Source organism: Populus trichocarpa, chromosome 12, assembly GCF_000002775.5.
Source record: "Populus trichocarpa isolate Nisqually-1 chromosome 12, P.trichocarpa_v4.1, whole genome shotgun sequence".
Lineage (NCBI taxonomy): Eukaryota > Viridiplantae > Streptophyta > Magnoliopsida > Malpighiales > Salicaceae > Populus > Populus trichocarpa.
The window spans coordinates 3,839,275-3,865,403 of NC_037296.2; the positions used below are offsets into that span (position 1 = coordinate 3,839,275).

General features: G+C 32.7%; 1 protein-coding gene across 7 annotated transcripts; it reads right to left on the reverse strand.

Annotated features, from left to right (window-relative positions):
- Positions 1 to 6,466: 6,466 nt before the first annotated feature.
- LOC7454003 (potassium channel SKOR) lies at positions 6,467 to 14,099 on the reverse strand. 7 transcript variants are annotated; one of them, XM_052446032.1, is made up of 14 exons: positions 13,945 to 14,099; positions 13,492 to 13,736; positions 12,352 to 12,579; positions 12,189 to 12,252; positions 11,696 to 12,035; positions 10,600 to 10,895; positions 9,948 to 10,028; positions 9,729 to 9,827; positions 8,785 to 9,009; positions 8,357 to 8,545; positions 7,959 to 8,034; positions 7,542 to 7,836; positions 6,985 to 7,073; positions 6,467 to 6,792 (listed from the first exon to the last, which is right to left on the reverse strand). In XM_052446032.1, the coding sequence occupies exons 2-14, from the start codon at positions 13,734 to 13,736 to the stop codon at positions 6,554 to 6,556; spliced, it is 2,466 nt and encodes an 821-aa protein (XP_052301992.1). In that variant the 5' UTR covers positions 13,945 to 14,099; the 3' UTR covers positions 6,467 to 6,553. The 7 variants fall into 7 exon arrangements, with proteins under 7 accessions (XP_052301992.1, XP_052301993.1, XP_052301990.1 ...); XM_052446033.1 differs by having other exon boundaries at positions 6,467 to 6,786; positions 13,830 to 14,086; XM_052446030.1 differs by having other exon boundaries at positions 13,830 to 14,084.
- Between the last annotated feature and the right edge of the window lie 12,030 nt (positions 14,100 to 26,129).

Sequence of the window (26,129 nt, forward strand, 5' to 3'; positions counted from 1 at the left end):
ATTATTTTTTCAATGTGAGATTTGAAGCCCTTTAGCATATATATACTCTATGTTCACAAGAAAAAAATTATGTTTTTTCAATATGGGATAATTTTTTATTTATTTAAATACTTCAACTTAAAAGGATAACATAATATCTTTTTAATGTGGAATAAAATTTTTTTGAAATATTCTTTTAAACTTCATTATTTACAACATGTGTAACCTATATTCATGTGAATTATTTTTTAATTTTTTCATATGAAATATTAAAACTTTAAGTCTTTTAATCGGGTCAACCCTGTGACGGATTTAATATCTATGGTTGAAAATTGAGTAGAGCATATGTTGAAAAATGAATTTTTTTTAAAAAAAATCACAGCTTGATTTTTAGTTGAAAATTAGACAGGCATATGACACAATCTTTGCCTTTATTTTTTAAAAAAACAAAATTATGGTTGACAACCCTTTACTAGGCCAAAAAGACAAAAAATAAAAGGCTTGGTATACCCGTGTTGCCTTTTCTTTTAATAGGCAAAGTTTCCTAGCCACCCAAACATAATCCACTAAAGTGTGTTCAGAAATGTAGTTGTAGTTGTTTTTTAAAGTATTTTTAATTTAAAAATATATTAAAATAATATATATTTTTATTTTAAAAAAATTATTTTTAATATTAGCGTATTAAAACGATCCAAAAATACTAAAAAAATATATTTTTATTTTTATTTGGTTTTCGAATAACATTATAAGATTTTCTTCTAATGTCAGCAAACATTACTTTCATGTAAGCCAATATAATTTTTGTTTTCTTGAATTTTATTCAGTCACTTTTTTATGATTATTTATTTTTATTATTATTTAATTAAATAAAATATTAATTTCAAAAAATAAATTTATTAAATCAAAATTAATTCATAGCTTGCAATGCAAAATCAAATATCTTAATCTGTATTCAATTTTTAACTTTTCAGTTAAGTTTTTAGTTAGTAATTTTTCAGTTTAGTTTTTCAATTTAATTTTTAGTTAGTAACTTTTCAGTTTAGTTTTTAGTTGATATTAACAACTTTTTTTATATTTGTTAAAACATATAATTCTAGATTTATTTAATTAAATATATATATTATTTTTATTTTTAATTATTTTTTTATATATTAAAAAACATATTGAAAATACTTGTTAAAAAACTTTTGATCCCACCGCCGTGAAGCTATTAGTAAACTATTTAACGAATTGGCCATAAACATGATTAATTCTAATAAGTGTAAGAGCTGTTAGGACTAAGTCAGTCAATAATATCCTGGTTAATAGGATCAAGGATTACATTTGATTTATTGTTTGTTTGTTGACCACGTTTATAGGAGAGTCAAACGTGGGTTGCTTATTTATCCGATTTCTGTTGTAATGGTTTGCTATATAAACCAGCCTTCATTCAATAAAACTAGTTAAGTCTTTCTCTTCATCTTGAACTGTTAATCAATTGCTTAGAATTATCAATTGGTATCAGAGCCTTTTATCAAGAGAGAAGAGTGAAAGAACACGAGAAAGAGAAGAGTGACACACGAGAGGAGTGTGAGCAATCAGTGAGAAAGAGAAGAGTGAAACACGAGAGGAGTGTGAGCAATCAGTAGCAAGGAGTGTGTGGGTAGAGTAAAAATCAAAAACAAAAGGGGGAGTGAAACGAGTGAAACACAGAGAGGAGAGGAGCGAAATCAAAGTGAAATCAAAGACAAATTCATGGCAGAGGGAAATTTTGTCCAACCTGCAATTCCCAGATTTGATGGTCACTATGATCACTGGGCAATGTTAATGGAAAATCTGCTACGATCCAAAGATTACTGGAGCTTAATAGAGAGTGGAATTCCTGCAAGCACAACTGGAGATGGAGCAGAACTCACGGAGGTCCAGCAGAAACACATGGAGGAGATGAGATTGAAAGATTTAAAAGTGAAAAATTATCTTTTTCAATCCATTGATCGAACTATCATGGAAACAATTCTGAATAGAGATTCTGCAAAAGGGACATGGGATTCAATGCGCCAGAAATATCAAGGGTCCACTAAGGTGAAAAGAGCACAACTACAAGCACTGCGGAGAGAATTTGAGCTACTTGGAATGAAGGATGGTGAGAGTGTTGATGAGTACTTTGGAAGAACTCTTACCATTGCCAACAAAATGAAAACACACGGTGAAAGAATGGAGCATATTGTTATTATTGAGAAAATTTTGAGGTCTATGACAACAAAGTTTGACTATGTCGTATGCTCCATTGAAGAATCAAATAATCTTGCTGAAATGACTATTGATGAACTTCAAAGTAGTTTACTTGTACATGAACAAAGGATGAGGGGGCACAAAGAGGAAGAGCAAGTTCTTAAGGTAATGTCTGAAGCAAGAGAAGATGCTCGATTTGGAGGAAGGGGCAGAAACCGTGGAGGATTCAAAGGCAATTTCAGAGGCAGAGGCAGGAGCTGGGGAAGACAATCTTTCAATAAAGCTATTATTGAATGTTTTAGATGTCATAAACTAGGACATTTTTCTTATGAATGTCCTGGTTATGAAAAAACAGCTAATTATGCAGAATTGGATTGCGAAGAAGAAATGTTATTGTTGTCACATGTGGAAATTCATGATTTCACAGAATTACATGAAGAAATCGTGATGACAGAAGTGAATGCAGAAGAAGAAATGGTGCTGACAAAGGAATTGAATGCAGAAGAAATGGTGCGGACAGAGGAATTAAATGCAGAACTTCATGATTTTGCAGAATTACATGAAGAAAAGGTGCTGACAGATTTAAGTGAAGAAGAAATGGTGCTAACAGAATGGCATGAAGAAGACGAAATGGTGCTGACAGAATTGAATGCAGAAGAAGAAATGGTGCTGATGTCACATGTGGAACTTCATAACTCAACTAGAGAAGAGGTATGGTTTTTGGATTCAGGTTGCAGCAATCATATGAGTGGGAATAAACTATGGTTTACAGAATTAGATGAAAAATTTAGACATTCGGTCAAGCTTGGCAATAATTCAAGAATGGCAGTAATGGGCAAGGGGTATGTAAAATTGAAAGTAGCTGGTGCAATACAAATAATTGATGAAGTTTATTACATTCCAGAGCTGAGAAACAATTTACTCAGTATAGGGCAAATACAGGAGAAAGGTTTAGCAATACTGATTAAAGGTAATACATGCAAGCTATTTCATCCAACTAAAGGCCTTATCATGGAGATAGCTATGACAGTCAACAGAATGTTCATAATGCTTGCAACTATACCTCCAAAAGAATCGGTGGCTTTCTTTCAAACCAGTGAAGAAAGTGAAGCACAGTTATGGCATAGCAGGTTTGCTCATCTCAGCTTCAAAGGATTAAGGATGTTGTATTATAACAAGATGGTTAACGGGCTGCCACTACTTAAAGCTCCTACCAAAGTATGTGCAGATTGTTTAAGTGGCAAGCAACACAGAGACAACATTTCAAAGAAAAGCCACTGGAAAGCAACATACAAACTACAGCTCGTCCACTCTGACATTTGTGGACCCGTGAATCCAGAATCCAACAGTGGCAAGAGGTACCTAATCACTTTCATTGATGACTTTAGTAGAAAGTGTTGGGTTTATTTCATTTCAGAAAAATCATATGCTTTCAATATGTTCAAAAAATTCAAGAATCTAGTCGAAAAAGAAGCTGGTTCCTTGGTGGAATGTTTACGCACGGATAGAGGTGGTGAATTTACTTCGAAAGAATTTAATGAGTACTGCAGTATGAATGGGATCAAGAGACAATTAACGGCCGCGTATACTCCTCAACAAAACGGTGTTGTTGAGAGGAAGAATCGGAAAATAATGAATCTAGTTAGAAGCATATTGTCTGAAAAACACATTCCCAGAGAATTCTGGCCAGAAGCCGTAAATTGGTGTATACATACACTAAATAAAAGTCCTGCTGCAGCAATAAAAGAAGTCACCCCTGAAGAAGCATGGAGTGGAGTCAAGCCTTCAGTAGGATATTTTCGAGTATTTGGCTGCATTGGCCATGTACATGTACCCAATGAGAGAAGAACAAAGCTGGATTCAAGGAGCATGAAATGCATACTGTTGGGAGTCAGTGAAGAAACCAAGGGCTACAGAATGTTTAATCCTCTCACAAAGAAGTTGATAATCAGCCGAGATGTCATATTTGAAGAAAATGCAACCTGGAACTGGGCAGCAGACAACACAAGCAACACACTAAGCTGGGGAGACAACAATGACAGTATACATGAAGAAGAACTAGAAGAAGATGAGGAGCAGATTGGAGATGATGTTGCGGCAGAAACTAGTGCAGCAGATGTTGCAGAACCTGAAGCAGAAGAAGAAAATGAAAATTTGCCGCAAGCAGGTGTTAGAAATCGAAGAGCACCACAGTGGATGGAGGATTATGTTATGGGAGCAAACATAGCTGAAGAAGAAGAAACACAAAATATGGTGTTATACACTACTGCAGGAGATCCACACACCTACGAAGAAGCTGAAAAAGATCAACAATGGAGAGCAGCCATGGACAATGAAATTGCTGCAATAGAAAGGAATGACACATGGGAATTAACTGTGCTGCCGAATAATTCAAGGAAGATTGGGGTAAAATGGATATACAAGACAAAGCTCAACGAAAAAGGTGAAGTTGATAAATACAAGGCCAGACTTGTAGCAAAAGGATATGCACAGCAACATGGAATTGACTACACCGAGGTATTCGCACCAGTAGCAAGATGGGACACAATTCGGATGGTTCTAGCAATAGCAGCACAAAGAAAATGGAAGGTGTACCAACTGGATGTAAAGAGTGCTTTCCTTCATGGAAAATTAGACGAAGATGTATACGTAGAGCAACCTCTCGGCTATGAGAAAAAGGGAGAAGAACACAAAGTCCTCAAATTGAAGAAAGCATTATATGGTTTGAAACAAGCACCAAGGGCATGGTTTAGTAGGATTGAAACATACTTTGTGAAGGAAGGTTTTGCTCGATGTCCAAGCGAGCATACTCTGTTTGTTAAAATTGGAGAAGACAAGAAAATTCTGATAGTATGCATATACGTAGATGATTTAGTGTTCACTGGAAGTGATGAAGGGATGTTTGCTGATTTCAAAGTCTCAATGAAACGAGAGTTTGATATGACGGATTTAGGCAATATGAAGTTTTTTCTTGGAGTAGAAGTTGTGCAGAATGATGAAGGAATTTATTTAAGCCAAAGAAAATATGCACTAGAAGTACTAGAGAGATTTGGCTTAGAAAAGGCAAATTCCGTTCGCAATCCAATGATACCAGGTATGAAGCTGATGAGAAATGAAGATGGCGAGCAAGTGAATGTAACTCAATACAAACAAATGGTTGTAAGTCTCATGTATTTATCAGTAACCAGGCCAGATCTCATGTTTGGGATTGGTTTGATCAGTAGATACATGGAGAAACCTACAACTCTACATATGTAGGCTATTAAGAGAATTCTGAGATATGTGAAGGGATCTGTAAACTTGGGCATTCATTATAAAAGAAAAGCTGCAGGTGACGAAAGATTAATGGCCTACTCTGACAGTGATTATGCTGGGGATCAAGATGACCGTAGAAGTACTTCGGGATATGTTTTCATGTTAAGTGAAGGAGCAGTAGCTTGGAGCTCCAAGAAACAACCAGTAGTCTCTTTATCAACTACTGAGGCAGAATTTATATCGGCAGCTCATTGTGCGTGCCAAGCGGTATGGATGAGAAGAGTACTTGAAAGGATAGATTGCAAGCAAGGAACACATACTATCATACACTGTGATAATATGTCTTCAATTAAATTAGCAAAGAATCCAATTATGCATGGCAGGAGCAAGCATATAGATGTTAGATTTCATTTTCTACGTGAGCTGTGCAAAGAAGGAGTAATTGAGCTGAAACACTGCAACACGCAAGATCAAATTGCTGATATCATGACAAAGGCTTTGAAGATGGATACATTTGAGAAACTAAGAGGTTTGCTGGGTGTCTGTGAGGTACCAACCGAATAAACTGCTAGTTAACAACTATGCAGTTTAAGGGAGGGATTGTTAGGACTAAGTCAGTCAATAATATCCTGGTTAATAGGATCAAGGATTACATTTGATTTATTGTTTGTTTGTTGACCACGTTTATAGGAGAATCAAACGTGGGTTGCTTATTTATCTGATTTCTGTTGTAATGGTTTGCTATATAAACCAGCCTTCATTCAATAAAACTAGTTAAGTCTTTCTCTTCATCTTGAACTGTTAATCAATTGCTTAGAATTATCAAGAGCAACATACAAGTCTTTTCTTTTAGGTGAGCATGGCTACATGAGTTGAGCAATTTCATCTATCAAATGCCGAATGCTTTCTTTCTCTTCTGCATTCTTCAATGATGGATTCAGGATTCCAAAGATTAAAATTTGCACGTCAACTATATATATGCATGATAACCATTCAAAAACTATGAAAAGGTGAGCATGAATTTATGAATATGCTTCTTCATTATGATATACCCCAGAAATCGGAACAATTTGTCAAGAAGTAATAAAATGACTGAAGGGATTTGTGATCACTCATAGACTAAAAATAGCTTCTGGTCATGACTGATCATGTTCACATCAAGAATTTTGCCACCGTTTTCAGATAAAAGGTAACCACCTGAAGATTTTAATTGCTCCATAGCTGCCTTGACAAGTTCTTCAATGGTTTGAGGAACCCACAGGACGACTCCCTCTCTTCTCTTCTCTTTTGGGTCCCATGGATGGAATGGAAACACTGTGCATTTCATTCTTTGCATATCATCTGTTACTGGTAATTAATGAAAAAGTTTTTTGAGACATACGCAGAAGTCTAGCAGAGAAACCACTTCAAGCATAACAACATCAGAGGATAATAAGGCACAATGAATGAAAGCATGTCTGATTTACCATAGTTAATGCAGATGAGAAAGATGCCCATTAAAAAAAAACCTTTAACCAAGAAAAGGGACACGCTACTAACCTATTTGAGAAGCTCTTGCAACCTCAAGCAATTTAATCAAATCCTTATTTCCACCAATACGAGCTTCATCAAGTGGAGTGTTTCCCCATCTATAAACAGGAAATAGCCCATAGGATATATGAGGGGAATTACATGATCAAAATCCAGATTCAAGAGAAGTAAAAAAATTGTGTGTTAATATTTAGGAATGGGAACAGATTTAAACTTTTCACCATGGTTCGCATCCAACAAAGGTAGGATGCATCTCATGATCAATTGAAGGTCCTCATGCCTTGCCATTATTCTTTTCCTCACTGATCTCTATATTTGAAGAGGGAAAAATTGTCCATGCGGCCATAGTGAATATGGAAATTCTTATAGGAAATGCCTAAAGCATAATTTACCAAACCATATATTTGTACAAAACTTTTCATGTAAAGATATCAAGAAGTGAATTATTCCAAAACCTGAGTTTCGAGTGAGACATGTGCCCTAACTAGCTCATATGCGATGCATCAAGTGGTAACATAAATTAGCCTCGAGTGACTGGCCAAACTGGCCTTCAATTCAGGTCATACCTGTCCTTTGGAAAAACGCTGGCCCCTGCTTCTATAAGTAAACTTGCGATTGAGTGCAAGTCTTCCGAGGCAGCAATGTGCAAAGGTGTTCGATAATCAAAGTTTTTTGCATTTGGATTGATTCCATTGGCCAGAACCCTTTTCAAGAGATTCAAATCCCTCTTTACAACAGTTGTACAGAGAAAACCACCAGCATCATCAATTGCCAGTGATGCCCCTGCTTTAACAAGTAAGGAAGCTACTTCATCATGCCCACCCTTGACGGCTTCTAGCAATGGTGTGTTCCCAAATTTATCTGATAGACAGGGTTAAACAAAAATGTGTTGTTAGATTGCTTTAGAACTTCAAGATTGGATTAGAGAATATGTACATAATTCTGGAGGATATATACAGCAATAAACAATGTAGAACACTTACCTGAAATGTTGACGTCCACTCCATGTTCGATAAGCAGTTGAGATATATCTCCATCTCCTTTAGAAGCAGCAACATGCTGTTGAAAGAAAAACAATATTATATTTTCTATACAAGAAACAGTTTCATACTATCTTGCAAGAAAGAAAATGGAAGTTAAAATCCATATTTGAGAAAAACCGCTTACAAATTTAGCTCTAGATTTTTTACTCAATGATATTATAATAATGCAACGGTTCAAGTTCAGTACTCTTCCTTTTTGAAAGTCAAAGTCTCGAGATAACAATATCTAATAAGGAAAAGGATATTTGACAAATTAATCTGATAAAAATCAAAGGTGTCTAACACCAGATAATAGTATCTTAAGACTGGCTTGTCAGTCCATCCTTCAGAAATCATACCAGAGGTGATCTTCTGTCATAATCAGCCTTGTTAGGATCTGCTCCAACTTCAATCAACCGTTTCAGTCGATAATAATCCCCATCAAAAGCAGCACAATTCAACCTCATAGCGAGCTCCGATTCAGACTTTTCAATGTAAAGGGTAACATCTGACTCCAATAATTCATTCCGTAGATTGGCATCTTTTCCCTGGCAGTTGAATAAATTGACATAAATAAGTCCACCACCTATTCTAGCTCATAATATCTAGCTAGAAGAAGTATGATTTCAAAGGCTTCATTTCTTGTTTTACAGCAAATGGAGAACGTAATTATACCGCCAAGAACATAAAATTTAGGCAACAACTACAAAGGACAAGTGTTTGATGTAGTGAAGGTCTAAAGGAACTAGGAGAAAGATCAGAAGCAATGATATCAAAGCAAACTCACCTCAAGGAGATTGTTCAAGATAATTCGCCCATCAGAGAAGTATATATCAAGGATCTCTGTAAAAGATTGCTTATCAAGTCGTAATACCCTGCATAGTTCGCGAACTCGTATTGTATAAGGCTGAGGAGTGTTGCAAAGAAAAGAAACTTCCCCAAATGAGCTATAGGTTTGCAGACGCTTGATAAACTCTTCTGCTCGATCATTTTCACCTCTTCCGAATTCCTCCTGCAGATAACATTGTCATGCCTAGACGCTGACATCATAAACTAAAAAGATTTACTGATACAGTCCAACACACTCAGAGACAGGTGTGCGCGTGCACACACACTTGTATCATCAAACAGAGCAAATTCTTATTCAGAGGTCTACATGACTTGATATGTCAAGCACATAGGTTGCATTGTAATATAGCTAGTTTTCTTTACATCTGAAAGATAGTTGCAGCATGATTACAACTTTAAATATTTGACTAAAGTTGCTTTACAGTATCTTATGAGAAAATTGTACTTTTCCATAACCTTGTATCTGTTAAAATACATTTGATAGTATGCATGACATGTGCCATCATCCAGAATAAAAATAATGTAGGAGTATTAATTCGATAAACACAAATCAACATTGATCTCTCTGTTATTGAATGTGTGTGTGAATGCACATGCACATTTGAGAGATTCCCTCAGCCAAATTTTAGATTAAGCTTTGTTGACCACGTTGGTGCAATCAAATTCACAGTTAAAGGTATTATAGACAGTCATAAGAGGCGATAAAGTTTGTTTTGTTCCATTTGGATATAGGAAGACAAAGATCAATCCCAAACGAAGCCAGGTAAATGGTTCATATCAAAACACAGCAGCAACTTAATACATACAGAAACATATGCTACACTTGTGATGCTTTGGAATATGCAATTGAAGAAGAAAGACAGGTCAAAGATGAAATGTTACCAGTTCACCGTGGCAGACAACATAAAGTTGATCTGCTACATGTCCCTGCTCTATAATCACTTCTCCAGGAAGGAAATACTCTTCATGAACTCGAATTGCCTGGTAAACATGACGAATGAATACAACTCTTCCCACAATTACAATGAATCTATGCTTTAATGTGATAGAATGAAATCCATTCATGGATTCAAAAGACTTTAATTTAATGAAAAAGCTTACTATCTGCTTAATGAATTCCAAAGAGCAACCCTTGAAAAGAGAAACTTCTTTAATATATGGTTCATATAATTTCTGTGAGATCTGCCAAAAAGAAACAACGTGTTGTAGAACACATGATTGAGAATCACCATATATTACTGATTCCTGAAGCAGGAAGTCTTATCTAATACAAGAAAAAAGCATCTAATTTACCAACTAGGAAAGGAAAAAAATTACTCGAGATCGGTAGATGCAGTGCATAAATCCAACTATCTAGAACGCTACTGTGATAGACCAGTATAGAACACCAACACATTAAATAAGATAACAAAAATTCAGGTACTAGAGAAAGGAACAGCTGATGGGAAGGTCTATTCCATATCCCTCTTGCTCCTTTTGCCATTAGAGTTAAAATAATACGTAGGAATCTGACTTATATGATGTATATAATTCGTGTAGAGAGAAAGCACATGCAGGGTCGATGTAGGTAGATATAAATTTTGACATGCCAAATAAGTTGCAACAGATATCAGCATGGATGCTTTCTTCTGGATTTGATGTAATGTTGCACCAAACTAATTTGCAGGATAGGAAGAAGTTGATACAATTTTAAGCTCGACATCAACAATATTCTATCCGCTTAAAAATTGAAGCCGTTAACTATTGTCAATACCTTTGTCCGAATAGAAGCTGGGATTTCCTGCAGAACAGATGTTTCTGTGTAGCTGCGATCGTATTGTAATCTCAGATGGCGTTTGATCTCATTGCTCATGCCTTTCCCAAGATTATTTCTATTCATGTATTTGATAAGGTCAGTCATTCTATCCCTAAACTTTTCTGTCTTTGATCCTTTTACAATTAATGCAGTCATGTTACCAAGCAGATAAGCACCAAGAATCATGTCAAAAGATACATAAACCATGACAAATATCATTTCTCTGACATTTACTGCATGTATCTCTCCATAACCTGCAGAAGAAAGCATTTCATCATCACGCAATATACAGCAACTCATGTTAAGAATAACACATCCTCAAATAACAGGGAGAATCACATTAAGAAAAGCATAAAATCAATGACAACGAATAAAGAAACGACATGTTTTTAGCAAAAATTGAAAAATATAGCGCAGAATAAATTCGACAATGAGCAAATCATTTATTGATGTAACATGACATCTTGCAATGGAAAAGCCTAACCTCGATATACAAATCCAATACAATCTGTGTTCAACAATGCCATGCAGTATATCAGCTTGCCTAACATATCTGGTGACTAAATCAATTTAACTAATCTCTGCCTAAAACTTTCTAGCATTCAGTAGGAACTTTCACCTTCCCCATAATTATGAGCATCCACAAAAAAAGAGAAAAAGATCATGCAGATATCAAGATCACAAATTCAAAGCAGATGGATTCCAGACAACTGCTTCACCTAAAGTGAAAATTACATCCTGAGGTTGATGGATCAGAATTCATGACCATGGAAGGTATAGGAAATCATGAAGAAAAAGAAACAAGTTGTATTCAAAATATATCAGAAGCTGGTTCCTGTATTCGCGGCAAGATAATTGTTCCTCTAAACATTTGCATTATTAGTATGACATGAATGGCTTAATGTAAGCGTGGATTTGTCTAGCAATGATTCAGCATCAATATTTCTCAAGATTTCAGTCATTCAGTTTCCTGAAGAGCAATCACCGTTTGCCACTCATCTCGACTTCTATCAAACACCAAACTATTAAACTTAAACATATGAAAAAAGTTTACCGACAGTTGCCATAGTAACAATGGCAAAGTAAAGTGATGTTATGTATCGCTTCCAAAGATCAATCTCCCTGAAGTGTGTATAGCGATAGTCACCCATCTGTAAGCTTCCTATCCATGTGTAACCTTCCTGGGAGGGAGGCATAGTAGTAGCAAGATAGTAAAAAATGCAGGCTGCTGTATGTGTACAATAGAGTTCAACAACAAGAAGTTTCACAATTCTTGTAAAAAGGTAATTGATCCTGATATCTTTCTCCAACCTCTCAAAAAATTCTGACACTCTTTTGGCCCGACTTAGCCTAATCCACAACATATATCTCACTGCCTCCTTTCTCCCAGAAACCTGATTAAACCAGATAGTTCCATATCAGGACCCAAAAAGGAGATTAAGCTTGCCAGTTCATACTCAATATGTAAAACAATTATAAATGAAGCAAAAGTGACATTAAGAAAATGGATTTAACAGAAATGGTCCTTCAAAGTCCTAGAACGATACCTTGAAGATGGCATCCCAAGGCAGACAGCCAAGAAAATCAACCAAGAACCGAGATTTCAAGTACCTTAACAAAACATGTCATAAAAAATATACATAATAACCAATCAATACATGGCAAAAAACCAAGACCAAGAAAATATGAGATGGGACAAAAGGTACAGACCTAATGGCAATGAGCTTGTGACTGGAGACCAGGCGATAAGAGTGAGTTGCACGATAGGCCACAAAGAAATGGACCACAATGTCTATCAAGAAAGCAATCTGACCAGCAATGTCTAGCAAGAAAAGGTTCTCTGGGAGTCCTCTGAAGAAACCAAACTCCAGTGGTGTAAAGAAGGAAGAGTAGACTGCCCATATCAGTATGAAGTGCACCCATACTGTGTACCTCCTGCTTTCACAATCACACACAACAGAATTTTGATTTTAGAAACCCTTTATACACCCACTAGCAGCCAGTCATGGAAAGCCTTGTATTAGCAGCATTCTATAGCAGCAACTCTGAATCATGAATGGATGAAGTGGGGGAGCATGGACTAAATTGTTGGGAGGGAAGTTTGAAACATTACGAGACTTGAGGAATGTTATGACATATTTTCAAAATCTGGGGGGGCAAGTAACATCTTTTTAAGGGACCTATATGAAAACATACCAAAATATCCAAGGACTAAAAATGAGACCCTCCAAAAAGAATTATCCATGAATATAATATTTGCCCTTGTTTGGGATTGGGCACAAACATAGATCGGCTAAAATTTAATTTTTTATTGTATTTATATTATTTTAATGTTTTGATATTAAAAAAAATAAAAAAATATTATTTTAATATATTTTTAAATAAAAAAATATTTTTAAAAAACAACTTCTATTTTTTTTTATGCCAAAGAGGAGGCACAACTTCAAGTATATTGAATTAATTTCCCTATTGTTCTTTATATTCTCTCACTCATACGAAGTTTTATGATTATATTTGTAAATGTAAATAACACATATGGTTCCACTTTCATTTTTTAATTAAACGATTTAATTTCATAAAAAAAAACATTTTTAATAAGGCTCAATTTCATCAAATTTAGAACGATTAGAGACCAAAACTAGTTTTTCCATTAGAACAGGTAACATTTCCAGATGAAATGGGGGGTAATAAAAACACAGTGGCGACATTGATTCAATCTAAACCTCCAGAGGAAAAACTAGACTTGCCCTAAACCCTATACTTTTATTTAATCAAAGATTAAAGATTGTACGGCCCAACCTAGAAGATGAGAGGCCTAGAACTCAAAGAAAATAGGTTCTTAGTGCCTACCAGCTGTCAGGACGGATAATATAAGCATCAGAAACGGAAGACTGCCCTAAGCTGCTTCCATCTCTAAAAACGATTCCATCTCGAGTCGAAGACTCCATTCTGAGCAGCCCAAATAGCCTCTTCCATGATGGTTTACTCTCCCCTCTAAGTTTCTCAACCTCCAATTCTTCTTCCTCATCTGATCCATCACCTCCATTACCAACACCACCTCTTGTCCTTTCTCTTCCCTGTATCATCATCATCATCTGCAAGAATTTCAACAGAAAAATCGTGGGCTGGCCATAGAATGTGATAAAAATGAAAGAAGACGAGATCTCTGAATGAATGTAAGTACCAACCAGAGTGCAAGTAACCTTCAGTCTTGAAAGAAAGAGAAAGAAAGCTAATCTTTCATGATGAAAAGTGAAAGATAATTTTTATATAAATGTGTTTGATGCCGAAGGAATTTGTTACCGGTAACTACTTTTGACAATGGAGGGGAGATTTATCCTGTGCTTAATATTCCCTTGAGCTTTCTGTTGGCGTAGATGATAATGAGTGACATTTGTGGTGACGAAGAGAATCGTTCGTGGTAATTAGGTAGCTCATATTAAGAAGCTAACAGTAGGAATCAATGACTGGCAGCAAGAAGATTACCCACATTAATTATGTGCTTCAATAATTAAAAAAAAAAATTTTGTTTTTATGTTTTAAAAATATTTTTAAAAAATTATTAATTATTAACTTTTTTTTCTTTACTTTACTTTAAATTAATTATTTTAATGTATTTATTTTAAAAAAATCAAAAATTAAAAATTATTATTTCAATCATTTTCAAGTGAGAAGTATTTTTAAAAGTAATCACTATTATAATTGTAACAAACTTTAAATATATATTTGAAATTACAGCAAAAATATAAATATTATTTTAATAAATTTTAAATAAAAAATATTTTAAAAAACTATCTTCTACCTAATTAATTTGTTGAATGTATATATATATATAAAAAAAAAGTTATTTGAGTTTTCTTAATTAAAACAATAATATTTTATGATAAATTTAAAGTGATTTAAGGAATTTTAATCGGAATTTTAGACTAGATTAGATCCGATCGCAACCGAATACTATGATATATAATTGTAAAATTAAAGGTTGAGAAAATTTCGACGACCTAAGAATTACCAAGAGAGCTTATTTAAGCATCAATAAAGAAAGATAGAAGCGACACCACTTTAGCTGGGCATCTCTATAATTCTGATTAATGATCATCTTTTAACTTTGTGTTTTCTACGCGAAAAAAAAAAACAAAAATAAAAAAAAAGTTTTAAAACCTGGTCCGTCCGGGATCCAGCTGGCCCAGGACTGGAACCAGACCGGGTTGAAGAAAAAACAGGAAAAGAAAAAACTCGGTGTGACCCGGCAAGACCCGGTTGCAACTCGTTGGTTTTTTTTTTATTAAAACGATATTATTTTGATTTTTTTAAAAAAAATTTATTTGAACAACTCGGTGATCCGATCAAAACCCGGACCTTGGACTGAACCGATCCAAAAACTATGCTTTAAAGATTGTGGAAGAGAAGATGCTTCGTGTTTCCTTATGTTTTTGTTCTTTCAATGAATGGCCAGCCCAAAATGATTTGTCAAATGTTCTATTTTTATCTTCTTTTTATTTATTTTTTTTATCAAAAGAATATCAGTACGTAAAATAGTGAGAGCAAGTCATCTTTGGTTTACTCATTTATTCGTTTGTTGGATAGTCTATAAATCTTAAAAAGGAATAAATTATGAAAATACAATCTTCGATTGTGTTTGGTACAAGGTTAAAGAACTCGAAAGAGAAGTCAATATTACGAAAATAAAATTTAAATTTGAAATGTTAAGGGTGTGATGGATATTAGAGGATGAATGTTTCATGATATTTTGTAGGATTTGAAAATCTTAGAGATTAGTAATCTCAATATAAATCAAGTCAATATTTAAAACAAATAAAACTAGAAAAAAATAAATTAAATAATATTATATTTGTAGCCAAGAACGTAACTTTATTCTCAAATTAAATTGTTATAACTATATTACATCCATAACTAAATATTTAATTGATTATTTTTCACCAACCACTATAATATTTTTTTATTAACGTGTATGTCCGAATCAATTTATACATATCTTAACTAATCCTACATACTCTATAATTAACAATTATATAAACCTCTATATAAAACCAACTACTATAACCTATTAATTGGCTATTAGAATTCTTTTGTAACCTTTTGACAAAAGTAATTGCCAATTATTATAACTCATTGGCAGGGCATTAGAATTCTTGATTGATTATTATAACACGTTGACAAAAGTTATTTTTAATTATTATAATTTATTTGTGGGCCATTAGAACTGTTTTTACTTTTTAGTGTCGGCAACCCCATTCATTAGAAGTCATTACTTCATTCGTAGCCATTTAAGAAAATGTTTATAAATTGATTCCCGGAGACCTGTTTCAAGATTTGGGTTGTAGTTATGAGACTGAGGAGCTAAAATTAGGAGATTGCAATCTCTAGCTTAATTGCTTGGGATTGCAATAAAAAATCTGAAATTAAAAGCTGGATTTTGGGTTTTAATTGGACTAAAAATGAATCAATTAAAAATAATTGGATTGAAATTGAATTATGTTGGACTGAATTGAATCAAATTAATTCAATTAGACTAATATGATTGAAATCAATGAATCAATTTGGACTAAATTGAATTAAATGGATTGAAATAAAAGTTCGAAAAAACATTCCTTATTCTCATTACAGCCTTGGATTTTTAATTTGTTTCAATTTCATTCAATTTGCTTTAAATCACCTTTTATTTTTCAATTGTATCCCTAATTAAATCAATTTAGACCTGCAAATTCATCCTTGGTTTCTAAAATTAAGCAATTTTGATCAATCTAACTCTCAATTTTGATCTTCTTCTTCAATTAACTCCTTCATTGATTTTTTATTTTGCTATTTGTTTCAAAATCATTCTTGAACATCAAATTTCTTTCACTTTTAGCTAAATTAAATCAAATCAAGCTATTTTTTCAATTTTTTCTTCAATTCAAACCTTGTTTTTGTCTATGATGCTCGATTATCATCGGTCCAAATTCAAACGTTTCAAGTTTGTAAATATTCTTAGATTTTCTCTATTGGTTTCTCAGACAGATTTTTTGACGTCTTTGCTTGAAGTGATGACAAAGGGTGTGAAAAATCCTGAACACTTTGTGCCCCATTCCGAATACTCTATAATTCTAAACCCATATGATATTTTTTAAGAAAGTTTAAATCCAAAACATGAAACCCCAGATGCCACGTTTGGTGGCAACCATCACTTTCTGATTCTGTAAGTACTGAGTTAGGCAAAAGATTCTATACTACGTTAAAAAGAAAGCTGAAGGACTGCCATAATTTTATTAAGAATGAATTCGTTGATATCTTGAATCAATTTCTTGAGAAGATCTGGGAGAAGCTAGTTATCTAGGTCGGTGTTGATTCAAAGGATAAAGGGTATACTTGGGGATTGATTGAGAAGTTGAGATCTTTTAAGGTTCGAGCTGTGAAGGGTTTGGTTATGGAAGCGTGAGTTTAGAGATTTGGGATTTGGTGGAGACTTTAGTTGTTAGTGGGATTGTAGTCGAATTTAATCATGAGTCTTTTGGTGAAAAAGAAATCTGACTTGCTTTTATTTGCATTGAGCATGCAATAATTGTTAGCAATTGAGAAGGCAAGAGATAAAAATCTCTCAGACAATGAATTACGAGTGGCTAAGGATGCTGCAATTCTGCTTATGCTTGCCTATGATGGGTTCTCGACATCTGTCCTTTGTTTGCATTCTTCGCTGGTATCACAGAATGTTGAAAGTAACAATGTCATCTGCAATTAGTGAACTGAATGGTAAAGAGATGATGAGTTTGGTTAGGTATTTGGGAAATGGCTGAAGAAGTATGATATGTTTCCTCTGGCAGGTCCATGTACAAAGGCTTCATCTATGTTGGGTTTGCCGGCCTGCGATTGGGTTCCAAGACTTGAAGATATGGAAAATCCTCTTCGTTGGTGTTGCTTCTGGAGTTTCACGAAGAGCTGAAATATATGGAGGCATTGGTTAGTTCTCTGGCCTCAGATGTGAAATTCAGTTGCTCTGTGGCAAATATCGTCGGAACTTTGACAGCAGAAGCTAGAGCTGAGCAGAATTAAGATCCTTCGTTCATTTATCATGTTGCATGGAAAAACTCACTCCCGATCAGCAATCAAAGCTGTAGTTTTACATTCACTTTGGATTGAAATGGGGATATAATGCTAGCCTCTCTCTTGTAATGTTTACAATTTGTATGAGAGGAACCACCCTGGATACAAGATATTATGTACATCTCTTAACCATTCCTTCTGGGTTTAGCTTGAAGATTATTTTTGTCTAGAAAGAAGTCTTTCGAGTGGTTTATGTGTCTGGGGTTGCTCATGGTTGTAATAAGGCTTTTCTTTTTGCAGTTTTCTGAAATTTCATTCAGGTTTTGGCTCTTCACTCTGGTTCGAATAAGTTTGTGATTGATAATTGTGCCCATCTTGTTTATATTGACGCTATAGATGCACTGTAGGCTTCAGAAAATTGAATAACTGAAGTTGATAAAATTTAAATTTTTTTATATATTTTTTTTATATTTTCATATTGAAATAAATTTTAAAAAATAAAAAATATATATTATTTTATTATATTTTTAAATAAAAAAATACTTTAAAAAACAAAATCTAGAGAGTGTAAGCAGCATCGATTTTTAATGCAAGAGTATTTTCTGTTCATGAGAGTCCTATCTTCAAACTTGACTATCCTCACTATTTCTAGATGTTTTAGAATCAAAAGATAGCAGAGTGAGCTTGTGTTTTTGTGGGTGGTAGGCATGTTGTTGCTGCAGGGGTTGGGCTGGATGTCAGCCCAAACAGGGTTGCAAAAATGGCAGCCTCAATTGGGCTGGATCCAGCCCAACCCAGGCTGCTACCCCATATATATTTGTTTTAACATTAGTTTTTAGTGTATGGGTGGCTTGCACTGTATTGTGGATCGACTTAAATTTTTTCAATAAAATCTTTTTTAAGGTAACGCAAGTGCTTAAAATAAAAGAAAACTCGGGTCATTGTCTCGTATGTATTTTATAAGGTTGATTAATTTAAATAACATAGATAAAAAAAATAATAAATAAACTAGAAAAAAATGATAATGAAAAAAAGATATCAAGTGACGTTAGTGTTTTTAAATAATAAAAAAAAAATTTAAGACACGAGTTATTGATTTAATTGAATTCACTAAACTCAATTAATTTAATAATATTATTTTAAAAAACATTGACTATAAATAAAATGAAAAATAGCAATGGTTAGGGATTGAAAATGAGTTGCTAGTGTAATACTTGGGATGATAAAAAAAAAAAAAAAAAAAGCTCATTGAAAACTCATCATTATTCTACCTTGGACATTACCTTGTCACTAGAAAGAGCTCACGTAGATGGTTTTATTACCACTACGAAAGTCTAGATGACAACACCAAAAGAAGTTCCATGCACTATAAGAACAACAACTTAGAAAACAAACTAAACAAATATCATGAAAGGAGCATCTTGTTTTTAGATTTTATCAATTAATTTAGTCTTATAAAAAAACAAGATTTTATCTATAAAAAACCTAAACTTAACAAAGAACAATAAATAAAATGACTTGAGATAACCCTAATCATTTTTAAAAGTGGTGAAAATTCCTATAAAAAGAAAGTTAAAAAAAATAACTAAGTCCAATTTCTAATTAAATAAATGATGGAGGGGAAAACTAAAATAACACGAGAGAAAAAGATTAAAAAAATCAAGCAAACCCTCACAAATCTCTTAAACATGAATTAATCATTTAAATTCATAATTCATGAAATTTTAGACTTAAACAGAACAAAAAGACTCAATTATTAATAAATTTAATATTAAAAAATAAAATCATATACCCTCATGTTAAAGCATATTACATGTTTATTTGTATAATTCACATCAAAATAGTAAAAAGGGAAAAGAAAAACAGAGACCCACATGTGTTTCTGTTCATGAGAGTCCTATCTTCAAACTTGACCATCCTCACTATTTCTAGATGTTTTAGAATCAAAAGATAGCAGAGTTAGCTTGTGTTTTTGTGGGTGGTAGACCTGTTCTTGCTGCAGGGGTTGGGCTGGATGTCAGCTCAAACAGGGTTGCAAAAATGGCAGCCTCAATTGGGCTGGATCCAGCCCAACCTAGGCTGCTGCCCCATATTTTTTTTTTTTTTAACAAAATCTTCCACTATCACTCTTCTCATTGCTTTTTAACATTAGTTTTTAGTGTATGGGTGGCTTGCACTGTATTGTGGATCGACTTAAATTTTTTCAATAAAATCTTTTTTAAGGTAACGCAAGTGCTTAAAATAAAAGAAAACTCGGGTCATTGTCTCGTATGTATTTTATAAGGTTGATTAATTTAAATAACATAAATAAAAAAATATAATAAATAAACTAGAAAAAAATAACAATGAAAAAAAGGATATCCAGTGACGTTAGTGTTTTTAAATAATAATAAAAATTTTAAAACCCGAGTCATTGATTTAATTGAGTTCACTATCACTGTTCATGTTTTTTTATTTATTATTATATATCTATTCTCGATTTCATCAAAAAAAAAATTGAGTTCACTAAACTCAATTAATTTAATAATATTATTTTAAAAAAATATTGAGTATAAATAAAATGAAAAATAGCAATAGCTAGGTATTGAAAATGAGTTGCTAGTATAATACTTGGGATGATAAGAAAGAAAAGCTCGTTGGAGATTTATCATTACTCTGCCTTTGATATTACCTTGTCACTAGAAAGAACTCACTTAGATGGTTCTATTACCACTACGAAAGACTAGATGACGACACCAAAAAAGGTCCCATGCATCGTAAAAACAACGACTCAAAAAACAAAGCAAACAAATATCATAAAGTGAACATCTCGTTTTTAGATTTAATAAATTAATTTAGTCTTATAAAAAACAAGATTTTATCTATAAAAAACTTAAATTTAACAAAGAACAATAAATAAAATGACTTAAGATAACCTTGATCATTTTCAAAACTGGTGAAAATTCCTATAGAAAAAAAGTAAAAAAAAAAATAATTGAGTATAATCTCTAATTAAATAAATGATGAAGAGAAAACTAAAATAACACGAGAGAAAAAGATTAAAAAAAATCAAGAAAACCATCACAAATCTCTTAAACATGAATTAATCATTTAAATTCATAATTCATGAAATTTTAGACTTAAACCGAACAAAAAAGACTCAATTATTAATAAATTTAATATTAAAAAATAAAATCATATACCCTCATGTTAAAGCATATTACATGTTTATTTGTATAATTCACATCAAAATAGTAAAAAGGGAAAAGAAAAACAGAGACACACATGTGTTTTATAGCAATCATCTAATCCCATTATTCCATTGACACGTCATCTTAAATCACCATGAGATGATGGAGTCCTGCCACTGTCAAAATCACCCGTAATTGATGTCGAAACTGCATCCCACTCATTGCTTCCATCATTCATGACGTTTTATATATATATATATATATATATATATATATATATATATATATATTACAGTTTTGTTGAATATTTGGCTCTTATGAGACAATCCAATTATCCTCTCCAACTCTGATGTGACTTCTCCCATTCAAATTCATGCCTTTTTTTTTAATCTTCAATTAAATAAATGAAAAGACAAAACTAAAAAAAACAAAAGATAGAAAGATAAAAAAAGACAAAGAAACCTGAAAAAAATTTAAAACATTAATTAATCTTTCAAACTTGTAATTTTTAAAATTCTAAATTTAAACTAAATCAAGAAATTTAATTCCCAATAAATTTAATATTGAAAAATAAAATTAAAAAAAATATTAATATAAAAAATTTGTTAAATAAAAAAAATAACAATAAAAAAATAAGAATCAAAACCGACAAATGAAAAAATCAAAAGAGAATGCAACTGAAAACAAAACTCAATTCTATAGATTATTTTAAATAAAACAAATTATAATAAAAATAAATAGAGATTAAATATGAAGAAAAAACAAATTGAAAAGCTAGTTTGAAAATTTGAAGGGTTAGACCTGGAAATCGAGGATTAGAGAGAGAGAAAAAAAAGTTGTCAGTGTCAAGTCAGAGCTTGCCCAAGTATGAAGGGTCCGCCAAGATGATTTGAATGCTGTTTTAGAAGCAATTGTTTGACCACTAAAGATTGTTGCACGGATCACCCAAACAACACTAAAACTGCCCACGGGTTAACACGAGTAGTTTTTTTATTAACATTTAAAATATTTAAGTGAACAAATTGCCTCTAAATCAACTTGATTATTACAAAAATCCATGAGAAAAATACAAAAAAACCATTGGACATTAGTCAAATAATTTTCCCTTGTAATGGTACATCAATTATTTTACTAAGCTTAAAAAAAATAAAAAGATGAATTAGCTCCTGAAAGATAATTTAATAATTTTTTATTTTAAGAGCTTTTTATTTATTTTAATCTGCAAAAAAATACATATAAAAAGATCAACTTGATCATGATCAATTTGATAATGACAAATAGATCCTAATGAAAAGACTGAATTATCTCCAATCCCCAATTCAAATTTGTTATGGTGTAAAGGCAAATTCATCACTTTATTTTTCTAATGAATAGTAATTTGTGTCTAAATGCATAGTAAACTCGCTATGAGATTTAGTTTTTTGTTAACTAGATAGGTAGTTCGCACTATGTTGTGAACTGACTTAAATTTTTTTTTATAGTGAAAAAATTGTTAAGGTTACGCAAGTGTTCTAAAATAGAAAAAATAATATGAGACTCGAGTTATTTTCTCGACTGGATTTAATAAGCGCGACTAATTTAAATAACACAAATAAAACAAATGCAACAGTAATTATATAATAAATAAAATGGAAAAAAAAATTGATAATGAAAAAATATTGTTCAAGTGACCCCATCATTTTTTAAGAAACAAGTAAAATTTATGACTCGAGTCATTGATTTAACCAAGTTCAATGAGCTCGATTAGTTTAATAATATGATTAAAAAAATATCGACAATAAAAAAGACAATAATAATTTGGCAATAATTAACTTTAATAAGCTGCCAATATAATTATCATGAGAAGAAAAAAATATATATTGTAGACTCATCGTAGCTCTATTTTAGACATTTTCTTACCACAAAAAAAAACCTATTGTAGACTCATCATCGTCCAAATAGTGTGGGAACAATCACTTGTTGATGCATGCAATGTATGCTTCAGTTGCTTTTTTTATTAATATTTATTTTTAGTAAATGACCAATTTTTTCCTCAATCAACTTGATTGTGAAAAAAAAAAACATAGTATGAAAAAGATGAAAAGGCCCTTGAATGTCAATAAAAAAACTGAATGTAAAAGTTATTTTACTGTGTTTGGAAAATTAAAAGGATGAACGTGTCCTTGGATGCAAGTTTAATATTTTTTTTTGTTTTGAAGAGTTTTTTCAATTATTTTATTGTGCTAACAAAATTTAAAAATACTAAACTGGCTCTAATTAATTTGTAAATGATCAATAGATCCTATTAAAAAAACCGAAATATCCCCGGTAACTAGCTGGAAGTTTTTAGAGTGCAAGGGCAAATCTATAATTACATTATTTCAATTTTTTTTTTAATTTAACGTGGGTGTCCGGGTCAGCTTGCGCGCACCTCGACTAATCCCACGTGCCCTGAAGTTAACGATCATGTAAGCCTCCAGTGGCTATCATATGAGCAATCACAGGGCTCGAACCTGAAACCACAGAGGGAGCAAAAACATTATTTCAATTATTAATAATATGTCTGTTAGCGCGCGGTAACTTCGCTAGGAAATTCATTTTTTTTCTAATTAAATTTTGTAATGTTTTTGCTTTAGTTAGTAGTCAAATACTTGTTTTTTCGACCTTTGCAGTTCCTCGGGTGTTTTGTTGGTGAGAGATCGAGTCGATGCAGTCTAAATGTCTGAGGAACTCTTTGAACATAGTTCTTTTTTTAGGATGGTGAATATCCTCCCTCCTGTTTTCAGGTCCCTTAAATAATTTCTAGCATGATTTTTCTCCCATTTGTTCTTGATTTGAATGGTTGAATATATAATCGACATTTCTTGAAATGAACATTTATTCTAGTCTGCATCATTTCTTCTCTGAGCCACAGAATTATGAATATGCAAGTCTGAACCATTAATTTCTTCTCTGAGCCACAGAATTATGAATATGCAAGAATTGTGAATTTTCTTGTGTAGAATCATTGATCTTTCCAAGGAAGAAGAGCTAGCTAGGTATCTATCGAGTTATGGTAACCAAAATCGTTAGCACAAGTGGCCATTACTTTGGTCTGGGATACAAGAAGGTCCTACGTTGGCTTGTAAATTTTGAAATTTCGGGCCTCCTTTAAGGGAAAAAGAAGAAGAAACAAACTGGTCTCCCGTTGATCCAATCAACCCAGAAGGCAAGAGGGACCTGCTACTGTAAGAAACAAAGAAATGCCCTTGCATGCGCTTTCATGCCCCATTTTCTTCAATTCCCCTGTAGAGGAAGCAAGCATGATTGTATATCTACCATTCAACTTCGTACAATTCAGCTAAAATGGTAGCTTGTTTTACATAGATTGGTATTACGGAAACAAGTTGACAAGTGAAAGTTGCTTGAATCTCTGCAATTATCTCTGGCCATTGAAGTCCGCTTGGCCCCCATTGTCCTTGCCAGATGTTTAATGCGGAGCGCCATAGAGAGTTGAATTTTAAGCTGGAATTCCAAATTAGGAACGTCGGCAGAAGGAACAGCTCATGGAAAGAAACCTGAAACGGATGACGCAAAAAAGTTAAAGCTATCAAACATGATCACCCCTTATTTAGAATAATCACCGGATCTTTCTTTTTTTTTTTTTGGTTGAAATCGGGGCTAAACGCCCAATTAAATTAAACGCGGCAAAGTTGATCCAATAAGATCATAATACAAATTATAGTAAAGACCCACAGGAGGGTTATTAAGGGAATTAGAAAATCTATCAAAACAACTCCTTGTTAAACCATAATTAGCTAGCCAATCTGCCACTGAATTTGTTTCTCTGTAGACATGGATCACCTGAATATCCCAATCTTTTGCTAAAAAATATCTCGCCTGCATGATTAGATTATAATTTTTGTCAATAATAACCTTATCGTTAGTAATTAAATCAACCATCAAAGACGAATCAGATTCCAAAATAATTAAATCACCGGATCTTTCTTGATGATGAGTCCTGCTGAAATTCGCTTTCATTGTTATTAAACCTAGTTGTTCATGTAAACTTGTGATTTTTAATTTAAATTGGGCTAAATTTTAATATTAACCTAGAAAAACTCGTGTGATCCAATGAATAAATATGTATTTCAGTTGATTTAAACTAAGAATTTTTTTATAAAAAATAAATAAGGTCATTTTGGATATAAAAATAATAGATGCATATTGACCTAATTAACTTAATAATAAATTCAACAGATATGTTAATTTTATTAAAGTATATTTTCGGTTTTTTTCCATGGAAAGCCACGGCAAGATGGTACGTCCAAATGGGCAAGAAATTGTGGGTTTCAACATGAATTTCTATAATTTAAGGAAAAAAAATATTTTTTATTTATTTAACGTAATACTTCGTATTAAATTATTGTAATTAAATTGAAGAAAGCTGAGAAATCTACGTGGTCTTTGTTGTGCTAAATTACAAGAAAGTTGGAGAGACAAATTGACCCGAGACCTGAGAAAGATGAAAGAAATAGAAAGAGGGGGGGGAATGCCCTTTATTTGGCACGTGATTAAATAACATCATGTGTTTTTAGCATACATATGCTCAGTTCTAGTCTCCTAGGAATTTGCTTATGTTCAAATATTTGGCGCCGTTTCAAGAATTTTAACTTCACGTTTTACAGGTTTTTTTTTACATTGAAAGTTTGAAAGCATGCAAACATATGCTCAGTTCTAGTCTTCTGGGTATTAATTTTGTGTGATTTTAAATGGTTTTGATGTGCTGATTTTAAAAATAAAATTTTTAAAAATATATTATTTATATATATTTAAAAAATCACATTAAATACTGTAATTTTTAACATTTTAAATTCACGTGACGCAGAACTACGCGATTCCTGGGTTACTCTTGGAACCTCGAACCACAAATGATTAATAAAAGTCTTAGGGATACCAATTGTATTTGTTTTTTTATTTATTACAATGAAGATAGATATAAGGGAAAGAAAAGAGTAAAACTATTTGACTTATTCGTATAATTTGATTTCAATAAATCTTCTTATTATAAACTATCAAAGAACCATTACAAGCCAATAACTTAAACTGTTAGGTAAAGTTTAAGGATATGATTTATATTATTCTTCATCACATCCCTTCAAGTGAAAGCCATTTGGACTTGAAACTTGCACAGACCCACATTACCTTGTGTTTAATTTTTATCAAATAAATGAAGGATTGTGAGATTCGAACTCGTGACCGCTTGGTTATCAAGGCTCTAATACCATGTCAAAAAACCATTTTAATCCAATAGCTTAA

Excerpts from the sequence above, each read along its gene's own strand:
- LOC7454003 (XM_052446032.1), bottom strand. The coding sequence starts at position 13,736 with ATGATGATGATGATACAGGGAAGAGAAAGGACAAGAGGTGGTGTTGGT. Across the intron at positions 9,010-9,728 it reads TTGTCTGCCACGGTGAACTG|GAGGAATTCGGAAGAGGTGA; the intron begins GTAACATTTCAT and ends TGTTATCTGCAG. Across the intron at positions 7,837-7,958 it reads AGTGGACGTCAACATTTCAG|ATAAATTTGGGAACACACCA; the intron begins GTAAGTGTTCTA and ends CCTGTCTATCAG.